At 38.3% G+C, this 25,097-nt stretch overlaps 1 protein-coding gene across 2 annotated transcripts in view; it reads right to left on the bottom strand.

The window, feature by feature from the left end:
* SLC4A4 (solute carrier family 4 member 4) overlaps nucleotides 1-25,097 on the bottom strand; it is a 308,892-nt gene that overhangs the window by 168,419 nt on the left and 115,376 nt on the right. For both annotated transcript variants that reach the window (XM_068974914.1, XM_068974915.1), the window contains exon 5: nucleotides 21,064-21,243. In XM_068974914.1, the coding sequence (XP_068831015.1) occupies nucleotides 21,064-21,243 (180 nt within the window). The remainder of the gene's footprint in view (nucleotides 1-21,063; nucleotides 21,244-25,097) is intronic.

Below are 25,097 nucleotides of genomic sequence, written 5' to 3'. Positions count from 1 at the left end.
ATTGGAAGGCAGAGTTTAGGACACATTTCCCTCTACCCAGTTATAAGCAGTGACCCCAGATAACAGGAAAAGCAAGAGAAAATAAGAATCTGAACAAAAGCATTGGCTGTAAGACCAGTAAGGAGACAAACGCAAGCAACATGACAGTTATCATTTAACAGACTTAGTTAATCTGTTAAATTAATCTCTTCCCCTCCCAATGCAGATAGAAGGGAAGAGAGAATGCATAATCAAAGATGACTTTAAGGTTCCAATTCTGAAGGAAGGGAGAAAGATGGTAATAGACAGCAAGGTCAGGAAAATGGCCAGATTTGGTGATGAGAAGAAGAGTTTGATTGTGAACATATTCCACATACCACCATCTGCAAACAAGTGTGAATGTTCATAAGTCTCAAGCTCTTCTTGTTGGCGGGGGGGAACCTCTATTTTATAATTAAAGCAGATGGTCAACGTTTTTTGAAATCTATGCCTCTTAAAATCTCCCCCAAGTCCCCAGAACTCCAAAATACAACAGAATTTCTAAGTTTTTATTCTTTTCCCACCTTGATTCTTTCTATTAATTACTTCAGGAGTCAGCATATACTTTAGTCTATTATAAATGTGGTATATCAATGAAATAAATAATAAATAATAAATAAATAATAACTCTTTAAGGAGTTCAGGATAAACAGTAACCAACACCCCCCCTTTTTTTTTAAAGTGGTAAGGGCTGTCTGCATTTGAAGAATGTTGTAATTAATTCTTGGATACTACACAAGTTTTCTGAATGTCTATGTTAACTAAAAAATCTGAAGGTAGCTGTCAGATTCTTGAAAGATTTCATTTCCTATGGTCTTTTGAAAATTGTGACTATGAAAAGCTACACTGAAAGGATTTTGAAAGTTATACTTGGATTTCCTTTTTCCCTTTTAAAGGCCAAAAAAGGTATGGAAGAACCATACAGTAAATGATCAAATAAGTATTCCCAATCAAGAACAAGTCCACATCTCAACCATAGGATGGAAGGTGAATCAAGATGAAAATGCTCTAAATTCATTCGTTCCCTAAAGAGAACTGACACTCTGTACCCCAAAGGTCAATTTAAATGGGTCCCCTAAATGAAGGTGAGAATGTGATAACAAAGCACAATTCTAAGAGTATTGGCCCATAATAAATAATCTAAAAATCTCCTAGTGAGGACATCCCTGGAGGGCCAGTGGTTAGGACTCCAAACTTTCACGACAAAGGGCCTGTGGTTCAATCCCTGGTGGGGAAACTCAGATCTGACAAGCCACACAGCATGTCCCCCAACCAAAAAAAAGGAAAACACAACCCCAAACCCCAAAACCTAGTGAAACGCATCTTCAAAGATGGTCACAGCAAGCATGAAAGGGGCAGAAATCAGAACTGCTATATTTCTGTAAACCTCACCACCCTTTTCTATGGTGGGTTTCCTAGCATCTCCCTGGTTGCAAGTTCAAACTGAGTTCCTTTCTCCTTCTCCCCTGACCTTCAATTGGTGCCAAGTCCTGCAGATGCCATCTCCTCACATGTCAGGCAATATCACCACTGTTCCATCCCCACAGTCACAATCTTAGCCCAGATCCTCATTCTCCCCAACTGATCTCCTGCAATCATCTAACTCTCTCCCTACGTTCAGGCTTCTCCCTACTAATAATTAATTCCCTAGTACAGTTCCGTGTGTGTGCTCAGTTGCTGCAGTCATGTCCAACTCTTTGCAACCCTATGGATTGTAGCCTGCCAGGTTCCTCTGTCCATGGGATTCTCCAGTCAAGAATACTGGAGTGGGTTGCCATGCCCTTCTCCAGGTGATCCTCTCAACCCAAGGATCAAACCCATGCCTCCTGCATTACAGCAGATTCTTTACTGCTGAGCCACGGGGGAAGCCCTCTGATCACGCTACCTTGCTAACCAACGTTCACAGACCTTCCACAAAACAGCTTCATGATTTCACCACCTTAACACTCACATATTCAGTTCCCATCCCGTCTGCTAATTAAATGTGTGAATTTATCCCATGTCACATAAACTCTTTTCTGTTCTCAACAACCTAGTTGCTTTTATACTTTTCCTTCAGTGTAGTATCACCTTTCCATGTCTCATCCTGCTTTCACTACAACTTTCATGTACAGAAGGACGATCCACCTTTTATGGCCCATTGAAAAGTCTACCTTTCCCGAGAAGAATAATTCCCCCAATTTGTTTTTTATGCCCACTATCCATTCTCCCAGCAAGCATTTTCAGAGAAAATAACATATTCTACTGTTACATGCTGCAGACAAATAGGTCTGCCCTTATACTCTCGTGGTGGCACTGCTTCTCTCAAAAGTGTCAGCTGGGAACTTCCTTCACTTCTCTTTCCCTCCCACTGGACTATGAAACTAGAAGAGGAAGAACATGGGGAATGTTTGTTGACTTGAACCTGTTCAAGTGAACTCTCTGGGCTCAAGACTTTCCCAAAGAAGTTCCAAAACTCTTTAAGAAAACTCTTGAGCCAGAAAAAATTACAATTTTTATTTTATCAGTAAACTTTCCAAAAGTTAAAAGACTTGAACTGCTTAATTCCAGAAATGACCACAAAGATGAAAAAAAAAAAAAAAACAAAACACATTTTTTTCCCCCTAAAGCAAAAGAGCCCCCACTTAGATTTCAGTTCTTTAAATTCTAATGTTAACTGTACAACCTGGTTGTAAGATAAAACAAGAATCCACAGAATTATACCACCATGGTTTCATTTTTAAAAATATTATTTAATATTAATACTTGGGACAATAATAATATCACCACTAGATAAGCACCTAAAAACAAAACAAAACACTGAGCTGGACCAGGAGATCCTTGCCTGATAGATTTACAAACTAGACAGAAAAACACACACAAAGCAAAGTGAAGACAGATGCTGGAATCTGCAGAAGATGGCAGGAAAAAAACCCTAAATCCTCATTTTCTTCTCTAAAGTTCAGACCTAAGAGTCTGAAGCAGCTGATCTCCACTGCCAATAACTGCAAAAGGACATAAGTGTTTTCTAAGGGGCTCAGAGGATGTGAGCTGTTAGCCATCAAACTGAATTCAGAGATAAGCACTCAGAGTGGAGACCCATTCCGAATCTAGCAAGACAGGGTATGCACCTATGCTCTAATAATGGCAAGGCATTTAGGTGGGTATTAACTTGTCCTGAAAAGTAGAGGTAAAAGCTTCTCTTTTGTTCTCAGTGGCCCAGACTGGTTTTAGACCTGCCAGGGAGATCTCTAAGAGGAAATCATTTTTGGTTTTCTTCCAACTTCTAATTCAGTACCTTAGCAGCAGTTGAAATGAGTAAGAGTTGTAAGCGCACATCTGCCTCAGGTGACAACCAAGATAAGAAGCGCACAATGTAAAAATGATGAGAGCTTACTTCCCAAAAGCAACTTTAAAGGTAGCTTGTTAAAGGCAGCTGTCATTTCAAGTTAACACTGAAAATATCTTTTTGAATGTCTTTTCTAAGAATACGAAAAGATAAATTAATGGAACCTTGTCCACAAAACTGTTTTTAGGTGATATTTTGGGCAGTTTTTATTATTGAAAAATAATTCTATGTTGACTATTAGAATGAACTGATCAAACTCATCAAACTGAAGTGAGCCAGAAATATGGGGAAATAATTTTTCCCGGTAAACAATATTCACTTTTGGTTACGGTGGTCAAGATGGGCCCTAAAGAAAACTAGGCTACTGGTTACTCTTAATGAGATGGTGGAGTGTCAAGGATTAATAAATATTTACTGTACAGCTCCCATGTTTCAAGTGTGTACAATGCACTGCAGGGGATCCAAAAGCATGATACCCGGCCCCTGACCTGAAGGAGTTTTTTATATCACTGAAATGAAAAAATGCAAATAATGAAACAACAGACAGCTACATAAAACAACACACAGTAAATCCTCAACTGTGAAGCACAGACATCAAGAACTATGACATATAGGACCTGAAAAGATCTTTTGTGTTTTTGAGAACAATTTTCTAAAAGGAAATGGGATTTCATCTGGGCCTTACTGAATAGTTTTGGATGCCCATACTTAGAAAGGTGTTCGCAGAAGGGCCAAGGGATCAAGAGGGCACAGAAGTGGGGCTTACCACAATGGAAGCCAAGAGAAAAAGGACAAGCAGATTAGATAGAGCTCTGTACCAAGAAGAGATGAAAATGAGGTTGGCTAGGCAGATAAGATACTAGCAAGATTTAACACCACTTTGCACATCTTAATTTTTTTATATGTGTATATTAAATATATTGAACCGATGTCGTGGGTAACAGGAAGCTCTGGGAAGGTGACTGAGATGATATATCAAAGCTGTTTGTTGAGGGAGAGAATATATCATATAAATAGATAATGAACAGAATACTCTCTCATGACTAAAATGTTTTCTTAGAAGGACTGGCCCAGGGTGTGGTCTTAAGTTAATTTCTAAATAGCTGTCATATTTCTATAACATGAATGAAATGAACATTTTGGTTAATTTCCTTGATACTTCATCCACAATAGTATATCAATGTCTAAATGCCTGACATGGAATAAATAAAACTTTAAAAGGATAAGAACAGCTACAATGTCTTAAGCAATTCCTATGAGCACTTGGCTAATAACAGTAAATGCTGTATTTATTGAGGGCTGAGCAATACACTAAGCATTATACATTTTCTAATTTAATTCCCACAACAATCCTATGTTGGTAAGATTAACCCAGTTTTATGGCTGGGTTTTATGTAAACCCAAATGTACAGTAGAGAAGTAACTTGCCCAAAGTCAAGAAGTTAATACATGGTAGGTGCAGGATTCAAATCCAGTTCTGTCTGACTCCAAACTCTAGTGACTAAACTCTGTACCTGAATTAATTTTTTTCCCCAATTGAGAGAAAAAAAGTTTACTAAAAGAAATGCACGACTTTTGCAGAGAAAATCAAGTGATTGTTGAAGGTTTACTGCAAGGTAAGTAAGTCTTTCTGGCAATGTAACCATGTGAATTTCTTACACCTTAACCTCAGTAAGACATTATTCATCAAAGTTATAGATGAAACTACTACATGATGAAGTTCAATTCCTGCCCAAGATACTTAATGCTCTCTATGATTTGGGCAAGTTATTAAACCTCCCTAATCCCCATTTCTTCATCTGTAAACCGTGGATAACAATAGACATTTCATAGGATTGTTCAGAAAATTAAATGGTACCCCATAAAGGTACCAATCCTTAGCTCAAGGATTGTACCAAAAAAGTGATGAATTAATGTTTGCCTACTCATTATTATTCAACACAAAACTATCATTCCAGCTTCTTCAACCTACTGTACAGCAGAAATAATTGCAAAGTTAGTAGTTCAGTAAGTAGCCCTTCCTCTCAATTCTCCTGCCACCAAATTCCTATTTTTTATTCAAGATTAACCCCCAAATCATCTGGTCCAAAAGCCTCTTCTACCATCACAACTTCCAGGCCCAGCAGATGTTCCCATAATCTTGTTGGGGGGTGGGGAGGGGTGGGTGGATGTGTGTGGGTGGGTATATACTTTCAGTCATTTTACCTAACACATGCTACAATTGTTATCTATTTTACCTGCCTTCTTCATTAAAAAGGAAGCCCTGCTGAGCGCAAGGACTCACTTATACATTTCTAAATACCCAGTGTCTAGTACAGTGCCTGACATGGACAACACCTATTTATGTTTCTATGGGACATGGAGATTATGACTACAGTTTCTAAAAAGATCAAATTCACTCCAATAAATCCTGGAAGAATTGACCACAACAAACATTATTTTAGGATGAAGTAAAACTTCCCCCATTAAGTCATCTGAGAAAACATCTTCTCCAGTAAGTGAAATTTCCTTACACTAAGCAAAAAGCTTAATCAGTAGGTTCATTTTAAGAAAGGTAACAGTATACAGCTAAAAGCCCAATAGTGTCACAATGAATGGGCTTCTTCACAACTAAAAGAAATTTATATCACACAGAATCAAATTTGGAAATCTTGGGGGAAAGTTCATGTGTTTTGGGTGCACATTCTCTTTTGGCTGTAGATATGTATATCCTATCTCTTTACAAAACAATTTTAAAAAATAAAGATTCTATCTTACGCTACATTTTCATCTGTAGCACCTACTGCCTTTCCGGCACTTAAGCAGTACTTGAGGGGTTTTTAAACCACTAACTTGTTAAGTTTTTCCTCTTGACCAGCATTTGAATGCTTTCAAACCTCCTGTAGAGACCTCATCTTCATGATATCTTCCTCATAATCCTCTGAAATAAGACAATATGACATCATCACCTCCACGAGGAAACTGAGGTTCTGATGTATGTTCCATGGAGGGACACTGCCAGTGCCAAGCCTAGCCCTTCATCTCCAACTCTTTCCCCTGGCTTATGAGGTATTCAACTTAATTCAGGGTGGCAAATCACACAGAGAATACATTATTACTGTCCTCTTTGCTAGTAGAAGAAATGAATCCATAATTGTGAATTTAGCAGTCTGTGAGCCTTACCCTTTCAGGCACTCTTGAGGACGCTTTCATTCAGTTAGTTACCATAAGCCCCATCTTCACGCCCTCCCACACCACCACCGCCACCATCCTTGCCCCTTCCCGGTCATTGACTTACTTAGCCATCCCACGCTGGGAGTGCGCCGCACTCGGGGGTCATCGTCCAAGGTGCGGGTTGCTAGGCAGGGCACTGAGTTCTCAAGCGGGCTGCGGGCTTTAGTGCCAGAAGCAGAAGACAGGAGGAGGAGGACACATGAGCAGCCACAGCAAGGATGAGGATGAAAGCATTGATTAAGAAGAAAAAAATACTAAAGCAAATCACACAAGCGGGTTAAAGGAGAACAATGACATATTACATTGACACACACCCCCTCCCATGACCCTCCATTCTTCGATGGAACAAATCCCAACACAGAATTTCAGAGCCTGAAACAAATCACACTCAATCATCATAGTTCCCCAACCACCAAAGGCTGATCCGCCCTGAAGCACTAATACACAAAACATGGATTGTACCCAGAGAGAAGATTTACATAATGAACACTAATCTCAAGATGTAAGAGCAAGACTGTTAATAATCCTGCATCACATAAGCACACACAGAGGGAAGTTACACACACTTGTGCAAGGCACAGGGAGCAGGGTGTTATATTAGCAAGGCACTCTCTTGTGATCTGTCCAACACACCCTTTTATGGATCTTCTACCCAAAGCAGAAAGCAACATCTCATATTTTGACTTAGGAAATATTTTCCTTGATGAATATAAAACTGGTTTTTAATACCCTTTGCCTCCTGTTTTTCAGCCCTTCCGCAACATGAGACTAGGATATAGATAAATCAATATCGTAATACAAATCCATTTAGAATGGCACATTAGTTCTCATTTTCTGTTGCTCTTTAATCCTTATTTTTAGTATAATTTTAATATGTGGTGCACCCACGCCAAATCTTAGACCACATCAGAGACCGAATTATGATGTAGGTTAAATAGATAGTATGGCTCCTCCAAATATTTTTAATCAACTGGAGAACACCATCAACTTCAGCCTGGAGATCGTTCCATTTGGGTTTTATGTCATCTGTTTTGCTATTCTCATCAAATGCCCTACTCCTAGTAAGAAATAGGCAGCATAATAATCTTTCAAGGGACAACAATGAGTTTGGAAACTAACCATCATACTACATACAATTTGACTTGAGAGAGTTTTTTTTCCCTTAGTAATATAGTTGTTAAATGATCAAAGTAACAAAGCAAGCATATCAAACAGAACCAAACATTAGATAATCTATTCACACAAGTATGCAAGTGACAGGGCAGACAAAGAGTGCTCTTAAGGCTATTGGTGACTGCGGAGGTCAAGTTCTAAATTAAATCAATTACAAATTAATGTAAGTTGATGGCCAAATTTGGGCATTCAGCACATTATAAAATCTAGAAACATTTTTGTCAATTTATCTGTCTGTGTTTAAAAGCTGTAAATAAAGCCAGGACTTGTGAGCGGGCCATCTGTGCCAACACCTGTTTGAGGCAAATCTGATGTCTTTTCTTTGCAATCTGAATTTTTAATTGTTTCCCATAATTGAACTTCTTTGCAAGTTTGTATTGCACTAAGAAAAATGAAAAAGGGAAATGAACCAGTTGAGATAATTCCAAAATTGCTTTTGTTAAGAGGGAGGCATTTAGAAATATATATTGTCATATGGGCCAACTTTCACCTCCTATTTCTTCTGACAATGAGGGGACTGCTTGTGTGCCAATATTCCTGCAGGCTTCAGGAACGGAACGTCACTCAGTCATGTCCGACTCTTTGCGACCCCATAGACTGTAGCCTACCAGGCTCCTCTGTCCATGGGATTTTCCAGGCAATAGTACTGGAGTGGAGGGGACCTGCTTGTGAGCCAATATTCCTGCAGAATTAGCTAAAGGAAATGAAGGAAGGCCAGACTACTGGCTGCCATTTATCTGGGCCCAAGAAAGGACCAAGGAAAATTCTAGTTCAATGAGAGCAGACAGAGGTTAGAAATGCAAAGTAAACTAAAAAGAGCCTTCACATTCTTCAGCAGCTGGACAATACAAAGTTACCCAAATGTTATCATCGATACCGTGGCCTGCTCCTAAAATAAATATGCTCCAAAACTCAGATGCTGATGACTGGCTTCCCCAAACAGCTTCTCTTTCCTCTACTTTCCCTACAACATGTCAGGGTATTATTAGCTGGGAACTAAAGATGGAAACACCTTTTTGCATATACAGCCTCCATGAATGCTGAGCCTCACCATCAAAGGGACAGTGGAATGGAGCCTGGCACACACTGGCAAAGAACCTGGCTCCAAAGACAAGCATGAAAACGAAAATTGCCCATAGAGACTTGGCACCTGGGTTTTAGTAAAGCTGATTGGAGCCATCTGGCTGCTTACCCTCATGAAAACTGGGAGGCTCACAGCATCCATTACTTGTATTGGCAAATTCCAACATTTTGATTGTTAGACCCTCCCTGTACTTCTGTGCAGGAAGAGATACAAACTCTAACCCGTTTATGTTGCTTTTCTTCTCTTCACAAATTTACTCCATAGACAAAATGTTAAAAAAGCTGTTCTTAAAGCCAAGCCAAACTTTATGATTATACCATGATAATGATATATTATGTAAGCCTTTTTCAAATAATGCTTTCATTGTACTTATTCTACACTTAAGCTACAAAATAAACAACTTAGCTTTGCTACTATCTTACATATTCTCTTTTAAATCATTTTTCCCTGGCTTCGGGCATAAACAAGGTAGAAACTGGTTTATATTACTGAGACTTGATGAGGAAAGATAAAGCCCTGAAGATTTCTGAGTGACGGTTCCCAATATCTAGACTAGAAAAAGGTGTTCTGAACAGGATTTTTTTGTAATGATTCATCTTTTTCTTGAGAATCAACTTGTCTAAAACCATCAATCCTAAATCTGTTCAAGTAAAGGTGTCCCTACTTGAATCATGCAAATAAATCCCCCCAAAAAAAGCTTCTCTATCAATTTTTTTTACAATCTTATTAAAAAGATGATTAATTTAACTACTGTTAAAATTTTAGGACTCTTTCAGGATTGCAATGTTGTATGTATTCCACACCATTATTTAGCCAAGAAATTTAACTCAGGAGTTAAGTATTATTTCACCCATAAACACATGACATGTTGTCTAGAAATCTCCATTTGGAAAGCCAATAAAGATGTCCAACTGCCACCTTTCACATAAATTTCTGCCTAGACATAGAAAGACCTCAGAGCTCGTTTAATATCACAATATTACACAAAGCGAGAGCCCTGGACTCACTGATGTGTGGGAAATAAACTGTGGTTGAAGAAACTCATGACCATTGTAGCTGAATCAGAATACTGTTATTAAGTATACTAGGTTCCTCTATTTTTATGTGTTTAGCTAAGTTATTTCACATATCTAGGTTGTTTTACATTTCTTCAGGCTTTTCATCTGCAAATGGAGATACGATATAGAAACTTTAAAAACATAACACATGTACACCCATGGCAGATTCATGTCAATGTATGGCAAAAGCAATACAATACTGTAAATAAATAAATAAACTATACGTATGAAAATCAGATAAATAAATAAAAACATCCTAGAGAGCAATACCTTGTGTAGAATAGGTGCTCAGTTAATGGGAGGCAATACTATTGCTGCTATTACTACTCTATCACTGATGGAACCATGTTTCCTTTATTCAACATCCTGAAGGGTGTTGGAAAACATGGAAGGCAGCAATCTTGGCCTCATTTGATGCAGCTTTAATTTCAATATGTCATTTTTAAGAAATCAGGTTCACAAACCTGAAAAAAAAAAATCTCCTTTTTGTCCTTTGTACTTTCACTGGAACAGGTTTGAGTAAAATGAGACATGTTTAGTTATTCTCGGAAGACTCTGGTTTTTTTCTCCCTTTTTTCTTTTTGGGAGATATGGTAAAGAGTACACAGTGCTCACATCTCACGTCTCCACTTTGCCTTCCCTCATTCCTCACGTTTTCCTGTCCTTCCCTTTGCTCTCCTCTCCTCTCTATTCCTCTCTCATAGGGACCGGGGCAGAGAGTAGGATAAACACTACTTCCGTGTCTGCTTTTAGAGTAACCTGAGGCTGAGGAGAGAGATTTCACAACGGCATCTCCATCAAGATCTCAAGCCTCAGGAGAAGATTTACTCCTGGTTTGGCAGCAGAAAATCAGTTAAGGACTCCTTTTCAGAGAAAGAAAGTAATGGAGAAGAAATATTCTTACATGGTAAGATAAGACAATGACAATTATTCCATTCCTTTACTCCATTACAGACCCTGGTTTTGTAAAATAGACTGGCAATTAGTAAAAATTTTAAATACATTTATTTCAACATCCTGATATATATACATATATAAAATTTACTAATGTGTGTATTAAGTCGCTTCAGTCATGTCCAACTCTTTGGAACCCTACGGACTGTACTCACCGATGGGGCTCCTCAATCCATAAGATTCTCCAGGCAAGAATACTGGAGTGGGTTGCCATGCCCTTCTCCAATATTATTACTGATAGCTAAGAACTATCATTGCTCAGATATATTAATCAATCTTCATACTCCTAAGTTAAAAACATTATAAAGCCCATAAGCGGCATCTCCTTATGTATTATTTGGCATCTGTAACGTTGATAATGAAAGTAGCACTGTTTTAAAAACAGAACTCCAAGAATGCTTTCAAATATGGAGTAGTAGGGGAAAAAACTAAGAGATGCAGAAGTTAAAAGAATACAAAATAATGGTGGGGAACTGAAGCTCTGTATTCAGTTTTAAATCTGAAAGGCACTACATTTTCCCCTTAAAACCTTTCTGAATAATAGTTTTCCTTACAATGGTATCTCACATAAGGATTATTAAATACTTCTCACAAAGATATCTCATTTACTCCTGGTTGTATATGTTGAAGGAGACATTACTATCCCATTTTACAGGTATAGAAACTGAGGCTTAAGACTATAATAATGTAAACTGCTCAAACTCATGCTGCTGCTAAGTGTTTCTCCTGGATTAGAATGAAGCCTAATCATGGAAAAGACAGTGTGTCTTCAAGGAGATTATCAAGTAGGCTTTTAATATCAAAACCTAAACACTTACCTGTGTTGTATCTCTTAAGCCTGACTCTTCACTGCCATAAAGAGCAGACTAGACTAGCAAATACTCAAAGAGTATGACTCTTGGAGAAAACTGTGCTGTTTATTTAACAATCTGAACATTATAAAGCTGGATGTTCAATCACCTGCCCAGGAAAATAAAATAAGAATAGTGTCTGATAGATGGTTTAGAAATACTACTGTTATTTCATCACTGTTATTAAAGATTACATTTATTGAGGCATTTTTCTAGTAACTTTCCAAGGATGGGTTCATTTAATCTAAGGCTGAGAAGAGCTTGGTCATTCATTGAATTCTGGCCAGGACATTCATCTGTGCTGTGCAAATGAACGGAGAATTAGAGTTCTCAACAAAACAGATGGATGTGTGCTGCTGGTTTTGGAAAGAGCTGATTAAACACAGAAAGGCACCTGGGAAGCTGACTCTCCTCTGAAGGTGATGGAGGCCTGCGAGCTGACCTATCTTAGAACTGGAGAAACACGATGACTGCTCCTGGGACAGAACCTTTGAGGAAAGTCAGGGAAATGTCTGCCTTCCCCACTGATTCAGGGAGCAGGTCTGAATTCAAGGGTATGGAGGGGAGAGGGGAACTGCAGGGTAGAATAACCCAGACAGAGACTACTGGGATAAGCTGGAATCCAAAACCCGGATAAAACCTAAGAATGTCTACAGGGGGTGAGAAAGCTGCCAAACCCGGTAGTGGTCCCAGCCAGATCCACCACGTGCCAGCATCTAGGCAGGTTGACCTAATACCCAAACCAGGTAGCTGGAATATGTCTAACCTCCAACTGGGTGAAAAGCAGTGAAAGCCTAGCTAATTCCACTTCCATTTCAATGGGGCCGAGAATTAACAGAATAAAACACTTATTTATTTTCATTGTTTGTTCTCTGTTGCTAACCACTATTTATGTTACTGTAGGTGATAGCAAGAGACTACACTTTTTCCCTGGTGACTCAGATGGTAAAGAATTCGCATGCAATGCAGAAGACCTGGGTTTGATCCCTGGTTTGGGAAAATCCCCTAGAGAAAGAAATGGCTACTCACTCCAGTAATCTGACCTGGAGAATTCCATGGACAGAGGAGCCTGGCAGACTATAGTCCTTGGGTTCGCAAAGAATCAGACACAACTTAGCAACTTTCTCTTTTCACACTTTTTAAGGGGCTTCCCAGATGGCACTAGCAGTAAAGAGCCTGACTGCCAATGCAGGAGACATTAAGAGATGTAGGTTCAATCCCTGGGTCAGGAAGATCCCCTGGAGGAGAGCATGGCAACCCACGCCAGGATTCATGCCTGGAAAATTGTTCTGTTCTAATGTTAGAAACTGCAGGGTAGGAAAGAGCTAGGAATCAGCATACTGCCTGGAAGTTAACAATGAAAAGAGGAATTTGCAGAAAAAGTACAGGGTAGGAGCAAGTGGTAATGCATTTCTCATAACTGATAGAAAAAACAGAAGGTAAAGTGAGATAAAATTCAGAGATGCCATCAGGAGCAGGCCCTGGCTCCCTGTAACTATAGAGGAGGCCACAGTGCACCAGAAGCAGCCCGATGAGGTCTAGAAGCAGTTGCCCTGACATGGAGCTCTCCTCCAAACCCTCATCTACCTACTGGAGAAGCTTGAAGTCTTAGATTCTCAGTGTGGTTTAGGGTTTCCCTGACAGCCAGCAAAGAGGAAAATCAATGATGGGGACAGACTATTCTGCAAGAGGGCTGTGATGAGAAAGAGTTTCCTCCTCTCCCGCTGCTAGTGAAATGGTATCACTTACTGAAGGGCAGAGGAAATAAATCAGCAATATATCCGTAAGATTCTTCCCAAACGGTAAGTTATAGAGCAAATATCGCTCCAGAAAATACTGTCACTCAATATGAGATTTTTCTTCCTTACCTGTGCTTAAACATATAATACATATAATTACATATAATTTAATATTATTTGTTGAGTGATGGTGCTATGGTGCCACTGTATATATATAGTACCAGTAATGGTACTATGTAAAATTACTATTCAAAATATTTTACATGCATTATCTCATTTAATTTTCATTTTATGTTTTATAGATATAGAAGCTGAGTACTAAGTTAGCTTTACAATTTTTCACTTAAAAAATAATGAAAATTGGGGTCATAAAAATGGATTGGGCAATATGAAATTCATAGTCTGGGTCTAGTTGGATAACCAAAATCATTTCTCAGTAAAGGGCATCTCCCAGACCACGGAGGGCAAGGATTTTTATGAGTCTAGGGAGTAGAAATGAAATCAGGAAAACACCAGGGACAAATTCATGATAGCACTGCCCAAATATCGATAAAGGCAGTGAAAGCTGAATACTCAAATTAAGGTTCTTGGTCTTAAAGTTGGGTCTTATCCATCTTTTGTAAGACTAGACAGTACATATCAAAAGTATCCATTTAAGTGGTAAATGACATTTTTAAAAATCATATAACCCTATAACATAGCTCTTTATAACAGAGTTATCAGGTAACCTTGTCAGAAACATATTACTAAATATTTTTGAAAGAATACCAATTAGGCCCAAACTTTCACTTTCTAATAAAACGCAAACTAAATATACCTTATTTGACTTTTAAACACTATTAAGGAACATTCTTGAAGAGATCTCTAATCTTTCCCATTCTGTTGTTTTCCTCTATTTCCTTGCATTGATCATTATCTCTTCTTGCTATTCTCTGGAACTCTGCATTCAGATGCTTATATCTTTCCTTTTCTCCTTTGCTTTTCCCTTCTCTTCTTTTCACAGCTATTTGTAAGCCCTCCCCAGACAGCCATTTTGCTTTTTTGCATGTCTTTTCCATGGGGATGGTCTTGATCCCTGTCTCCTATACAATGTCACAAACCTCTGTCCATAGTTCATCAGGCACTCTATCTATCAGATTTAGTCCCTTAAATATATTTCACACTTCCACTGTATAATCATAAGGGATTTGATTTAGGTCATACCTGAATAGTCTAGTGGTTTTCCCTACTTTCTTCAATTTAAATCTGAATTTGGCAATAAGGAGCTCATGATCTGAGCCACAATCAGCTCCCAGTCTTGTTTTTGCTGACTGTATAGAGCTTCTTCATCTTTGGCTGCAAAGAATATAATCAATCTGATTTCAGTGTTGACCATCTGATGATGTCCATGTGTAGAGTCTTCTCTTGTGTTGTTGGTAAGAGGGTGTTTGCTATGACCAGTGCGTTCTCTTGGCAAAATTCTATTAGCCTTCGCCCTGATTCATTCCGTATTCCAAGGCCAAATTTACCTGTTATTCAACACAATGGGAAAGACTAGAGATCTCTTCAAGAAAATTAGAGATACCAAGGGAACATTTCATGCAAAGATGGGCTCGATGAAGGACAGAAATGGTATGGACCTAACAGAAGCAGAAGATATTAAGAAGAGGTGGCAAGAATACACAGAAGAACTGTACAAAAAAGATCTTCACGACCTAGATAATCACAATGGTATGATCACTCACCTAGAGCTAATGTGAAGTCAAGTGGGCCTTAGAAAGCATCACTACGAACAAAGCTAGTGGAGGTGATGAAATTCCAGTTGAGTTATTTGAAATTTAGAAGATGATCCTGTGAAAGTGCTGTACTCAATATACCAGCAAATTTGGAAAACTCAGCAGTGGCCACAGGACTGGAAAAGGTCAGTTTTCATTCCAATCCCAAAGAAAGGCAATGCAAAAGAATGCTCAAACTACCGCACAATTGCACTCATCTCACATGCTAGTAAAGTAATGCTCAAAATTCTCGAAGCCAAGCTTCAGCAATATGTGAACCGTGAACTTCCTGATGTTCAAGCTGGTTTTAGAAAAGGCAGAGGAACCAGAGATCAAATTGCCAACATCCGCTGGATCATGGAAAAAGCAAGAGAGTTCCAGAAAAATATCTATTTCTGCTTTACTGACTATGCCAAAGCCTTTGACTGTGTGGATCACAATCAACTGTGGAAAATTCTGAAAGAGATGGGAATACCAGACCACCTGACCTGCCTCTTGAGAAACCTATATGCAGGTCAAGTAGCAACAGTTAGAACTGTACAGGGAACAACAGACTGGTTCCAAATAGGAAAAGGAGTACATCAAGGCTGTATATTATCACCCTGCTTATTTAACTTATATGCAGAGTATATCATGAGAAACGCTGGGCTGGAAGAAGCACAAGCTGGAATCAAGATTGCCAGGAGAAATATCAATAACCTCAGATATGCAGATGACACCACCCTTATGGCAGAAAGTGAAGAGGAACTAAAAAACCTCTTGATGAAAGTGAAAGAGGAGAGTGAAAAAGTTGCCTAAAGCTCAACATTCAGAAAACGAAGATCATGGCAACTGGTCCCATCACTTCATGGGAAATAGATGGGGAAACAGTGGAAACAATATCAGACTTTATTTTGGGGGGCTCCAAAATCACTGCAGATGGTGACTGCAGCCATGAAATTAAAAGACGCTTACTCCTTGGAAGAAAAGTTATGACCAACCTAGATAGCATATTCAAAAGCAGAGACAATACTTTGCCGACTAAGGTCCATCTAGTCAAGGCTATGGTTTTTCCAGTAGTCATGTATGGATGCAAGTGTTGGACTGTGAAGAAGGCTTGAGCATCAAAGAACTGATGCTTTTGAAGTGTGGTGTTGGAGAAGACTCCTGAGAGCCCCTTGGAGTGCAAAGAGATCCAACCAGTCCATTCTAGAGGAGATCAGCCCTGGGTGTTCTTTGGAAGGAATGATGTTAAAGCTGAAACTCCAGTACTTTGGTCACCTCATGCGAAGAGCTGACTCACTGGAAAAGACCGTGATGCTGGGAGGGACTGGGAGCAGGAGGAGAAGGGGACGACAGAGGATGAGATGGCTGGATGGCATCACCAACTCGATGGACATGAGTTTGAGTGAACTCCGGGAGATGGTGATGGACAGGGAGGCCTGGCATGCTGTGATTCATGGGGTCGCAAAGAGTCGGACACCAGTGAGTGACTGAATTGAACTGAACTGAACTGAAGGAACATTCTTAGGCTTCAATATTATTCTTTCACAGTAAACTAAAATAATACAGAATTATTACCTAAGTATCTCTGACCAAACTATTAAATAGAACCATAGGAAACTGTTGGTTGCCAACTATATTTTACCCACAAAAATGGCAACTGTATATGGTTTAGCCTAAAATAATAGAAAGAAAAAGAGAGTAAGTACAGGAAAATCTAACACCAGAGGAAAGGGAAACCTCATTAATTTTCTTCCTGTGACACTAACTTGATAGAAATGCCTCCATTAATAAATTGAGCTTGCCTCAATATATAAAATATGGCACTTGCCTCAAATTTCATACCTGGCAGATATATCCACCAGAATTCACAGTTGTCTTGGATAAGTGGAAATTTCACAATAATTAAGATATTGTAAACCTGATTCTTCCCTAATTTATTACAAATAAAAATGTTTTCATTTCTTTTTAAAATCATTCAATCATCTGGAATCCAAAGCCACATCAGGATCTTAAAAAATTTAGCCATGGATAGACAGTGGTGAGCTGTGGTAGTAGGTGTTTTGGTAAATGTTTGAGAAGCAGCTCTCTGGTGAAAAAACTTGTGCGTGCTTGTGCGTGCATGCGTGTGCGTGTGCGTGTGTGTGTGTACAAGTGCAAATGGGTGTGAGTGGTAAATTTGACTGATTTAAAGATGTATAGCATACATACAAATAATAAATGTACAATACTGTATTGTAAACTGCATACAGCCAGTTGATTCTCATACAATGCTTTTGTTGAGTTTTACCAAACTCTTCTATCAGTAGCTGACTTATGGTTGCAACTGACAAACAAGCATAAGCCTAACACCCATGTTGAACATCCATTATCATATATGCTACCAAGTAAGACAAAAGGGAAGCAATGAAAATGTATTGACTCAATCATCAATGGCGTGGGCGATTCCTTCATTAAAATGAATAAAAGTTTTTTAATACTGAAAGAATATTTCCTCAATTCCTTGTACGATTCACATTCTAACAGTTGTTATGGACTGAATGCTTTCATTCTCCCAAAATTCATATGCTGAAATCCTAACCCTAGATGTAAAGGGTGCTAATTCCATTTATGAAGACTCTGCCCCAAATGCCCCTCCTCCTAGTTCCATTACATTGGGGGTTAGGATTTCAGCATATAAATTTGGGCTCCCATAAGAGCATCCTTATAAAAAGAAATAGGAGAAAGATGATCGATTTCTCTCCTCTACCTGAAGATAGAATGATAAGGTGACCACCTACAAGCCAAAGTGGGCCCTCACCAAGAACCGCATTTGTGGCTTCTTGATCTTGGATTTCCCAGCTTCCAGAACTGTGAGAAATAAATGCTTGTTCTTTAAGTATTTATAGCAATCTTTGGTAACATATTATAGGAGCCCAAGCTAAGACATTGGCTATCAATACTACATAGGTAAGCTTAACCTGCATTATTAGCATTTTCTCTAACTCTTTTTAAAGTTGTAAATAACTGACAAAACAATATATCAAGTGCTGATTTGTAGTATTTGCTGATGTCTATGGTGTTTACACCACCGTCAGGACTGACTGCAAGCTTCCAGTATAAAGTCCCTGAATGTAGATTTGGGAAGAGGTAACAGTAACACACTATTTCATAGCGCAGCCTATAGTAAAATAAGCAGGAGAAATGGCACCCCACTCCAGTACTCTTGCCTGGAGAATCCCATGGAGGGAGGAGCCTGGTAGGCTACAGTCCATGGGGTCGCAAGAGTCGGACATGACTGAGCGACTTCACTTCACAATGCATTTTGAGTATTCGTTAACATTATTTTTAATATTAATATCTAATTGTATGTTTACATAATCTACTTTTGATAGTAGCTGTGTTTAACAAACAGTCCTCAAAATTCCTGATAACAACTAGCCCTTGCAAGTATGTAAGAGGTGGCACATGACTAGGGAATGAAAAAATTTCCAATTCTAGAGTAACTCCAAAGATTTCAGCCATTAACTGCACTGGTATTATTGTAACTACACCTGGCAGCACTCTGAGTCTATATTCTAGTCTGTGATAGAAAACCAAGGTGCTAAGTTTATCTACATTTTTACATGGAGATATTAGAATCTATTCCAACTACCATAGATAAAAGATTCCGATTTATTAAAGTAGTAGGAAATGTTCTATACTTTTTTAGAATTTTATCCTAAGAACATTTCATAGTTGTTAAAGATATTAAGTATTTGAATCCTAACATACAAAGATAACTTTATGTATAAACTTGCAAGTTAAGAACAAGTGCCTCCAGAAAATCAAAAATTTGCCATCTGATAATTTATAATAAAGTATTTTGGAATCACCTGAAAGTCATTCTCATACCATTTCTCAAGGCAAAACTTGCCTCTAGATATTTAAAAGGCCAAAACAACATGTTTTAAAGGCATAGTCATATTCCATGCTTTAGGGTGTTAGCTGATCAGCTGACAAGTCAGAAAGAAAAAGAATCACCTGCACTTCCTGCTTGCCTCTGCCCAGCATCTGAGGCATTTCACATGTGAGAAGCTGAGTGATGAAGGCAATTGCAACTTTTCTCTGAAGTACAAAGATCTACTGATAGGGATAAAAGATTGAATGACGAGCAGTATCAACTCATTAATTGTATTTCACATCCAAATACTCTCCCCTAAAGCACAAGATACTGCCACAAAGACCCAACCGTTCCTAACTTTTACTCTATCTATCGACACATCCAGGAAAATTAAGCTCATACCACACTGGTGGTGAAAGCACCCTTGCTCTGTCATACTCGTTCCTCTTCTCATTGCAAATATAACAACATTTGAAAACAATGCTTGCTTCTTTATACTACCACTGACTTCGTGATAAAAAATAAATCTCCATAAAATTTCATTTTATGTGAGACAGAGGTTTAACAAATAAGATACTAAAACATAGACTTGTACTTTAAATGCCGTAATTTTTAAAGTATGATTTGTTCTTAAAATTATTTGTGACATCAGTTTCAACAAACTGTTTATCACATAACATTTCCAGCCATTAAACTATTCAAAATGCAATTTAAAAAATAATAAAATGGGAGATGCAGAGAAATCAAAACATTTCCTGTCAGCAGCAATATTCCAGATGTGATAGAACCATCAAATTGTCATAGGAATGTTCTAGATTAGATTCTTCCTTTTGTGAATGCTCTTTAAAGAGCATTCTTATTTGAATTATTTATAACCTGTTGCGCTTCAAAAAGAGAAACACAGCAGCAATGACATAAATATAAAAGTTACTCAACAGAATTGAACTTTTCATCCTATTCTGCTTATTTACTAAACACTCATTTTAAAAAAACAATGTGAAATGATTCAAAAATATAGCAAAGTTTGCTAATAGTAAGCTCTCTCCCAGAAAGCCATTAATTTTAATATTAAGTAAGAAAACTCAATTTCCAGAAATAGAGTGAACTGAGTTAGAATTCAGTTTATACACTTCACTTAGTGCATCTTTTCTATGACAACATATTTTATATTATTCTGAAAGTGCAGCTGAGAACAGCAAATTAAAAGTTCCCTTCTCTACTCATTTCTCTTAACACCAAAAAGACTGGGGGTGGGATGGAAGAGGCCTAGTTTGATCAGTCCAATGCTTAGCAGGTCTTTACACCTTAATTTTCCATACCTCATGAGAATACCTTCTCCCTTCTCAGCCTACACCCAATTATGAAATTCATTCAAAACAAAGAAAATGATACAGAAGACAGACACTTTGCAAGAAATTCTGGTGAATGTAAAAGAGTATAAAACATAGGGCCTTTCCTATTATTACATAATGGGTCTAATATCCTACCTGAATAACTATTCTCACATCTATCACATAGCAAAAGAGCAGATTGGTTTTTTTAAGCAGTAAAAATAATATTGAACCTTATTTTGATGAATGACCATTTATAGGCTGGACACCATCTCATATATCAAGCAAACACTTCACAATGCGAGATTTCAGAGTACCTATCAAAGCTTAGTCTGTCCTCCTAATTCTGACAAACTACCATGTCAAAAGCATATTCCTTGATGTACTCAATAATATACAGGCATGCTGATTCCTTGGAAACATTCAGTTGTTTCATCACTGCATTATTACCAAACCCCCTCAGTCAATCAGAATAGAGGTATATGGAGCAACCATGGCATCTTGGCATTTGAAGCCTACAGTAATTGCTGAAATCTTTCCAACAAGACTGCCAATCTGCCCAGTTGGTTAAAACATGTCATTATGAAATGGTTGTGGCATATGAGTTGAGAAAAGAAGAAATAAAAAGAGGGATTTTTGAAAAAAGGTGACAAGAGGTGGAGTCCAGTGAGTAAGGCAGGTAAGAAAGAGCAGCAGCCAGGCGGCCCCTGCATTACCATTATCAGGGTTGGTAAACATCCTACTTGCACTGGAGACGGTCTTCCCAATGTCAGCCAGGGATCGAAGGTTGGATTTCTTGGTTTGATGCCGGTGCTTCCGGAGCAAAGTATAGGTCACCTTATCCTTAAGGTCAGGTTTCAATAGGCCTGTCTCAATCTGATGGTCAACAATCATCTCTGAAATAAAAACAAAGCAAAACCAAAATTCAGTCACAAGACCACGAAGTTAAATTTTTTTAACTCATTTTTTTAGTAAGTTATTTAACTAAATTTTTAAACTCTAATTTTATGGATGTTATCCTCAAATCAATATTTTATTTATCAATTTCCAACTTCCCACTTTCTGTGAAGGTAAAGATACAGGGTATAGTGCTACTGGCATTAAAGAGAGTTAGAAATATTCCACTATTAATTACATCTTTGGAGAGGAAGAACTGTCTTGTAAATTTTTTTCAATCCTGGTTGAGAGTGAATTCATATTAATCACATTCTTCTATGAGTAACACAATAAATTATGCTTTCCAATTGTTTAAAAGTAAGATTAGAAAATTTCATGTACTCTTTCATAGGAAGTGTGCCAGAAATATAAATGATACGAAAAAATCTTGAAGAGACTATATAAAATTTAGCATCATGTCATTACTGATTTTCTTAATCTATTCTCCCAAATCCTTCCGTAAGTTCCTTATAATAAGACAAAGTTAAAAAAAAAAAAAGATAATACCTTTGCCCACATCAGGTTATTTGAACACTAATTAATCCAGTGAAAGAAAGGTTAAAGTACAAAATTATACCTTAGTCTTTTCTAAGAAGGGAGGTTTATTCTTCCTGTTTAGATCCAAATAAAGCCTTTACCACATATTCTATTATTCATTTTAAAATATAACCTGACCAGAATTTTCTAGAAAGTTTAATATCTTAGTTTTTCTACGAAAAAAAAACAACAACAACCTAAAATTTCTACTAGCTTTAAACTACCTTCTCACACTGTTTACAAAAATAAACTCAAATGGGTTAAAGACGTAAATGTAACACCTCAAACCATAAAACTCATGGAAAAAACAGGCAATATACTCTCTGACTTCAGTCTCAGTAATATTTTTTTTAGATCTGTCTCCTTAGGCAAAGGCAACAAAAGCAAAAATAAACAAATGGAACTACATCAAAATAAAAAGCTTTTGCACAGTAAAAGAAACCATCAACAAAACAAAAAGACAACCTACTGAATGGGAAAAGATATTTGAAAATAATATATTTAATAGGGGTTAACATCTAAAGTACTAAAGAACTCACATATTTCAATATCAAAAAAAAATCAAAAAGTTTAATTTTTAAGTGGGCAGAAGATCAGAATGGACGTTTTTCCAAGAAGACATATAGATGGCCAACAGACACCTGAAAAGGTGTTCAACATCACTAATCATCAGGGACATGCAAATCAAAACCACAAGGAGATCACACCTATCAGAATGTTACCATCAAAAAGACAACAAATTAGCAAGTGTTAGTGAGGATGTGGCAAAAAGGGAACCCTTGGAGAAGGAAATGGCAATCCACTTCAGTGTTCTTGCCTGGAGAATCCCATGGACGGAGGAGCCTGGTAGGCTGCAGTCCATGGGGTCACGAAGAGTCGGACACAACTGAGCAACTTCACTCTCACTTTTCACTTTCATGCATTGGAGAAGGAAATGGCAACCCACTCCAGTGTTCTTGCCTGGAGAATCCCAGGGACGGGGGAGCCTGGTGGGCTGCCGTCTATGGGGTCACACAGAGTCAGACATGACTGAAGTGACTTAGCAGCAGCAGCATACTGTTGGTGGGAATGTAAATTGCTGCAGCCACTACAGAAAATGGTATGGAGGTTCCTCAAAAGACTAAAAACAGGACAATCACACAGCCCAGCAATTCCATTTCTAGATTCTTGGACAAAGAAAACAAAACACTAATTCAAAACAATATATGCACCCCTATATTCACTGCAGCATTATTTACAATAGCCAAGGTATAAAAGCAACCTAAGTTTGCACTGACAGACGAATGGACAAAGAAAATGTGATATATAACTTTTATATATATGTGTGTATATGTGTGTGTATATATATATATATATATATATATATATGCTGCTGCTGCTGCTACTGCTAGGTCGCTTCAGTCGTGTCCGACTCTGTGCGACCCCATAGACGGCAGCCCACATATATATATAAAATGAAGTATTACCTAGCCATAAAAAAGGACTGAAATCTTGCCTTTTGTAACTATATGGATGGATCTAAAGAGTATTACACTAGGTGAAATAAGTCAGACAGAAACACAAATACCAAATGATGTCATTTATGGAATCTACAAAATAAATTTCACTTGTGGAATCTACAAAACAAATGAACAAAAACAGAACCTGACCAAAAGACACAGAGAAAATAGTGGTTGCCAGAGTACGGGAGAGATGAAAGGGTGGGCGATGCAGATGAAAGGGATTAAGGGTATAAAATTCTATTCTGAAATAAATAAACCACATAATGTAATGATAGCACAGGGAATACCGTCAATAATAATATGCTAATAACTCTGCATGGTGACAGGCAGTTACTAGACTTTTCATGGTTGTCAATTCATGAAGGTGAAGGAAGGAAGGTGAAGTCGCTCAGTCGTGTCCGACTCTTTGCGACCCCGTGGACTGTAGCCTACCAGGCTCCTCCGTCCAGGGGATTCTCCAGGCAAGAATACTGGAGTGGGTTGCCATTTCCTTCTCCAGGGGATCTTCCCAACCCAGGGATTGAACCCAGGTCTCCTGCGTTGGAGGCAGACACTTTAACCTCTGAGCCACCACGGAAGCCAATTCATAAAGCATATAAATGCCAGTTCATAATGTTGTACACCTGAAACCAATACAATATTGTATATCAATTATGCCTCAATAAAATATAATAAAATAAAATAATCTTAGAAAAATCTTTCCCCCAAATTTCTATTCACTCTTTTATTTTCCAGAATGGTTCTAACTAGAAAGGATGAATGTGCTTCACAGAAATTGCTCCATGAGTGTGTCTGCTGAAGGACATGTTTTACTCTATCAGAAAACAAGAAGTCCTCTTTCCCACAAATCAACATGTCAGCAGTAGGACATAAATGTAGCCTGGTGGCATCCTCCTGTAATGTCACACCACAGGTTGATACTCCTTTGTCCAAAATGGGGCACAGGAGAAACTATCACAGAATCTGTATGAAATAGGCAATGGTGGAACAACACCTCATATCTGTGGTTAGGACTTGTGTCCCCAGCAGAGAACCAGAACAACGGGTCCCGGGCCCACCTTTTGCAGACACATGGCTGCATCGAGCACAAGTCAATTACTTTCCTCTTGCACAAACTTCTCTGTATACAAAAGTGGAGGAGAGAACAAAAGCTCTTCTTCCCCAAAAGTCTGACAAGAAAATTAATGGGTACTGATAGGACAACAGCATCTTCCAAACACTGACATCTCTTTTTGCAAAGAGAAGTTACAGATGTTCAAGGGGCTTTGTTTGAGCATGACTGTACCTCTTATGAGTCCTCGTTTTAACAAGCACTCATAGAACTGGTCTCACTGTGAGAGCTGACAGTTCACACAGTGCACAGTCAACTTCCTGGGATCCAAGGAGAGGCTGAATCCAGGCTTTCCATCACATGCCTTACACAGATGCTGTCAGTGTCACATATCACTGGACCACTTTGTAGACAGCCTGGGAAAGGCAGGAAGAGTTTCTACATAGGAATGTTTTGGCTTGAGAGTGATAGCTCTGAGTATTTTTAACTACACAACCCTTACTCAGTAAAACTCTCAGAACAGATCCTGTAATTATAATTAACCCTCTGTTCCATATTAAAATAATTAAGTGCTACTGAACACAAACCTCTCTCCTTTCCCTTGAAGTCTTAATCAAAGTGGAAAGTCCATTTTACAGAAGAACCATAAAAATAAACATATAGCCCTGGCATATCTACTGCAAGCATATCAAACTCCTACTCTAATTTCAGGGTTGTGGATTAA

The sequence above is a fragment of the Capricornis sumatraensis genome, chromosome 7, assembly GCF_032405125.1.
Source record: "Capricornis sumatraensis isolate serow.1 chromosome 7, serow.2, whole genome shotgun sequence".
Taxonomy (NCBI): Eukaryota; Metazoa; Chordata; class Mammalia; order Artiodactyla; family Bovidae; genus Capricornis; species Capricornis sumatraensis.
The sequence above is the reverse complement of the archived record's forward strand: the minus strand, read 5'-3'. Positions and strand labels throughout refer to the sequence as shown.